The following is a 5,000-nucleotide window of genomic DNA, read 5'->3' as shown; positions in this document are numbered from 1 at the left end:
TATAAATCACTCATACATACATACATACATACATACATACATACATACATACATACATACATATTGTGTGGTTTCAGGGAGAAATTGACTGAATCTCATATTTTTACATCTTCCCACCTGATTAAAAGTCTTCCGAATGGTTTCTTCCACTCACACAGGTACCACTTGACGACTGCACAGGGTCCACCAATTGTCTGTGAACCTTGTGACATGACCGGCCCATTGTAGCTTTGCATGGTGGCATTCTGCGACAACACCCTTCACTCCAGTTCTATCCCTGATCTCCTCGTTTTGGGTGTGATCTTTTAGCTACTTGTCCATAATCTTGATATATTTTGATGTTTTCAAATACTTTTACGTTTGGACAGGATATTGTGTTTGTTTCTTCTTGTATGCAAACTGCTGAATTTAACCCAGACACTCTGTATACATATAGAATTATATGTGTTTGCTTTTCAGTCTCATGTTCAAGAGTTGATTAAATCAGTATTACATTCTGTTAATCTATTATTCTGTTGTTCTTAGGAAAACCAAACTCCTTGTGATGAGTGCTAAGCAGGACACTTATGTTGACAAAGTGAAAAAAACTCTCTCCACCTGTAATATGGCCTTTGAAGAGGTATCTAACGAACGATTAGTTAACGAGTTTAACATCAAACTTGCAGCAGGATCCAAGGCTATTGTTGATCTCGAAGCAGGAATTCTTCATGCAGACAAAGCCTTGTCCACATATCAAGTATGTATTGTTTGGTTTTTGTTTTGTTACCTTTGTGGTGGTGGTGGCAGTTGTGGTGGTGGTGGCAGTCGTGGTGGTGGTGGATGTTATGGCAGTAGTGGCATGTTGACAGTAGTGGAGGTGAAAATTGAGGTGGTGTTGATGGTGATGGTGGTAGAGTCACTGGTGGCAGTATCACTTGACCAGCTAGAAATAGCAACGAAACCTCCCTCAAATCACTTGATAGAGGAACACCACCACCCCTAAATAACGGAATTAATTCCTCATGCAATGACAGCTGTCCCAAATAAATCCACAAGCCAGAAATCTTGGACACTGCGCAAGAAAGAAAAATTAGTTAAAGACTTTAAATAATTTTAGATTGAGAAATTAATTGATTAATCAATTAAGCTTTTTTAATTGTTACAGGATCAGTTTGTGAAAAATGGAGGCACACTCATTGATGGAAACCAAGTACTTTCTATCATATCTGGTGAAATCCACCAACTAAATACATCAAAAGGTACCTTCCAGGGACGAAATGTTGTTCTCTGCCTTGGCCCTTGGGCCAAATCTTCTTTTCAACGTCTTGGAATTGAATTTCCTTTAAAGGTTCGTTAAGTCTTACCAATTTATTCAAAATTCACATCACTTAGTAATTACATACATACATACATACATATATATATATTTAATATTTTGGACGAATGGGTATATGTTGATTAGTGTGTTGAAGTGTTGAGTAAAGCCCTGGCACAGTTTGGTGTCACTGCTATCTGGTGTCACCCACAGCATGCACACACACACACACAAATATATAGACAGACATATTCCTACATACATATATACATTAACACATAGGGTAGAACTGAGTCGAATGTTATTATTGTTCATAAAGCTATATTGCAGAAGTGTGGATGATTTTTACCTCCAATGAAAATTTGTTTCAGATTCAAAGAGTGACTGTTGGTTATTTCAAACAGAAACCTGTCGCAGGTCGACCGAACAAAATTGATGCCCATTTGTTTTACTATTCAAATGGAAATGATGGGTTTTATGGAATTTTTGAAAAAGAATACCCTGCACTGACAAAGGTATAAACTATTTATGCTTAATCGTTATTCATTTGTTTATTCATTATTTCTGAAAAGAAAGCTTTAAATATATATGTGTGTGTGTGTGTGTGTGTGTGTGTATGTTATTTCTTTACTACCCACAAGGGGCTACACATAAAGGAGACAAACAGATTAAATATAAATACAGGACCCCAAATTGGTTTTCTGTTATATCTCTTTGGTCACTTGGCACCTAGCTGAAGAGCATTTATTTCCCTCCTTCACTTATGGATTGTTCTCCCAGGAATATACAATATAACTTCACCCTATCAACTTGTCAACCCGGAGAGGTAAACTGTCTTACTCTCTCTATTTCTCCTTTTCCTCCAGTCTTCTAGCAGTCAACAAAAGATGAATTTAACTACCTACAGAATGGATATCAGAGTTGCAAATAATCATTGTACCACAACTCTAAGAAGTTGTATCTAACATTGTAACAATGAAAATCAAAAGGCTGTTTCAACAAATTAATGGTATTTTCTTCTATCACTCAATGCATAAAGTGATTTAAATTCAATCCTTCTACCAAAATTTCATTAGCTTATGATCTAAAAACCAGCTTAATAACGACAAAGTTAGTTATTTTACTAGGTTCTTAACTTTCTTTTCAAGGTACCACACAATGGGAAGTAAACTTTTTAACTACAGAGACCCATTATATATTTATATTCATAAATTTATGTATATATTTTTATTTTCGCAGTTCTGTTTGCACGATGGCCCTGAAGTTCAACCAGATCATCGAGACCAGGTTAATTCTGATTGGACATTGGAGAAATGCAAACATCTGATTGAAGAATCCTTTCCAGGACTTGAACCGGAACCCAGTATTGTGGAATCATGCCTTTATACCGTAAGTTTTATAAGCTTTCAAAATCTCATCTTCAAAGCTCAATCCATTATCCTTTATCTTTTCCTTGTTTCACTCATTAAACTGTGGCCATGCTGGGAGACCACTTTCAAGAACTTGGATCGATCTCAGGACTTTTTTTTTTTAAGACTGATACTTATTCATTTGGTCACTTTTGCTGAACTATTATGCCACATGGATGTAAACACACCAACACCGGTTGGGAGCAAACACAGACACAATTACACACACACACACATATACATACACACATGATGGGCTTCCATGCAGTTTCCATCTATCAAGTTCACTCACAAGAAGGCATTAGTCAGTCCAGGGCTATAGCAGAAGACACTTTCTCAAGATGCCACCCAGTGGAACTGAACCTGAAACCATGATGTTGCATAATAAACTTCTTAACCGCGTAGACTTGCTTTGATGGGTCTTGAGAAATTAGCAGCACCTGTGGCCTTCACAGGTCTTCTGAGACAGTAGAAAGGCATGAGCTGGATGGAATTCCAGAGGGATAATGTTGTGGGGGATAAAGGATTGGGTTTATGTTTAGAGAAGTATCTGGGGTGTGGGACACAATATGGGTGATGAGACAAAGAGGAGAGACGAATGATTCTACAATGCCTGAGTGGAGATGGAACACGGCATCAGTCAGATCTGAGGAGCAGAGGCTATTACAGCAGCATTAAGAAAAAGTAGAGAGAAGAGACAGTGCCCCTGTGTGCTGGACCAGGGACTGGAACCTGTCTGTGAGTGACTTTATGCCAGTTAGTCAAATCATCTTTTTCTGGATGTAGTCTTAAAAATATTGGTGTGTCTGTGGAGCAGTAGTTCCATTCCTGACATTAGAGCAATGCTCCAATATGTTTCTCACCTGAGTTTAGTGAAGTGGTAATAACAATAACAACAACAACAACATTTTATTCTTTCAAATATTTTCAGATGACACCAGATGATTTTTTTCTTATGGACAGACATCCAAAATATCATAACATTATTTTGGCAGCTGGGTTCTCAGGTAAATATTTGGTTTCTCAGGTAAATATTTGGTTTCTCAGGTAAATATTTGGTTTCTCAACAATTGGATTCTCAACATTTTGGATTGTTAACTGCTTTTGTTACCAAAGGAAAGAATTTTAATATATATCATTGTTATCATTGCCACCGCCACCACTGTCACCACCGCCTCTGCTACTGCCATCTCTGCTGCCACTTTTGTTGGCTTTGTTGTTGTCAACATACGACTATAGTAGAGGACACTGTCTGATGACATGCAAACAGTAGGATTGAACCCCTATCCATGTGGCTGACTTTACCCCAAGGCCAGTAATTCTAGAGAGTGTGTATATGTTGTGGAGGCTGGAACTAGTCAATCTCATTGACAGCGGTGTTCAAATGGTGCTTATTTTATCAACCCCAAACTGATAAAAGATAAAGTCACAACCAGGAACTGACATGGCCTACTGGAGCAAAAAACATGTAAGTATGCTCAGGAAAGGTGGCATCACCTATCACCCAAAAGATTTTGTCCACAAGGCATTAGTTTGGGTGGGAAAGACTAAATTTGGAGACTTTTTGAATACACCTCGAAGAAAGTATTATTATCTTCATTATTAATGATTTGTTTAATTATTACCATTATTAATGATTTGTTTAATTATTACCATTATTAATGATTTGTTTAATTATTACCATTATTAATGATTTGTTTAATTATTACCATTATTATTTCAAACTTACAGGACACGGTTACAAGCTGGCACCCGTGACAGGGAAAATCCTTGGAGAAATGGTTATGAATAAAACACCATCTTATGACTTGAGTCACTTTCGATTGGACAGATTTACCAGAAAATCCTTGTTGTAATTTTAACTAATTTGATGCCAACAGCACTTCCTTCAAGAATTTTAGTTGAACAAATTGATTTCAGTAATTATTATATTTTTGTTAAGCTTGGTACTTAGTATATCAGTGTATTTTGCTGAACTGCTAAGTTTCAAGGACAGAAACACACCGACACACACATATATACCATCAACATCGTCATCATCGCTTAACGTCTGCCTTCTATGCGGGTATGGGTGGAACGGTCTGACAGGAGCCAGCCAGGCAGAAGCCTGCACCAGACTTCTGTGACTGTTTTGGCAGCATTTTTCATAGCTGAATGCCCTTCCTAACACCAACAATGCAGCAGAGTGAACATAGCGCTTTTTACGTGGCACAAACACAGGTGACGTCAGTTTTAGTTAGGTTCATATATATACATAAATACATGAATATATATATATATATATATATATATATATA

At 37.2% G+C, this 5,000-nt stretch overlaps 1 protein-coding gene across 2 annotated transcripts in view; it reads left to right on the top strand.

Annotated features, from left to right (window-relative positions):
• Positions 1–4,604, top strand: part of LOC106880690 (peroxisomal sarcosine oxidase) — an 11,201-nt gene extending 6,597 nt beyond the window's left edge. For both annotated transcript variants that reach the window (XM_052976578.1, XM_014930758.2), the window contains 6 exons: positions 526–736; positions 1,145–1,327; positions 1,666–1,809; positions 2,534–2,683; positions 3,635–3,710; positions 4,435–4,604. In XM_052976578.1, coding sequence (XP_052832538.1) covers positions 526–736; positions 1,145–1,327; positions 1,666–1,809; positions 2,534–2,683; positions 3,635–3,710; positions 4,435–4,559 — 889 coding nt within the window. In that variant the 3' untranslated portion in view covers positions 4,560–4,604. The remainder of the gene's footprint in view (positions 1–525; positions 737–1,144; positions 1,328–1,665; positions 1,810–2,533; positions 2,684–3,634; positions 3,711–4,434) is intronic.
• Positions 4,605–5,000: the final 396 nt, after the last annotated feature.

This window comes from Octopus bimaculoides, chromosome 25 (assembly GCF_001194135.2).
Source record: "Octopus bimaculoides isolate UCB-OBI-ISO-001 chromosome 25, ASM119413v2, whole genome shotgun sequence".
Classification (NCBI taxonomy): domain Eukaryota; kingdom Metazoa; phylum Mollusca; class Cephalopoda; order Octopoda; family Octopodidae; genus Octopus; species Octopus bimaculoides.
Note: the sequence above shows the minus strand (reverse complement) of the source record. Positions and strands in the feature narration are given on the sequence as shown.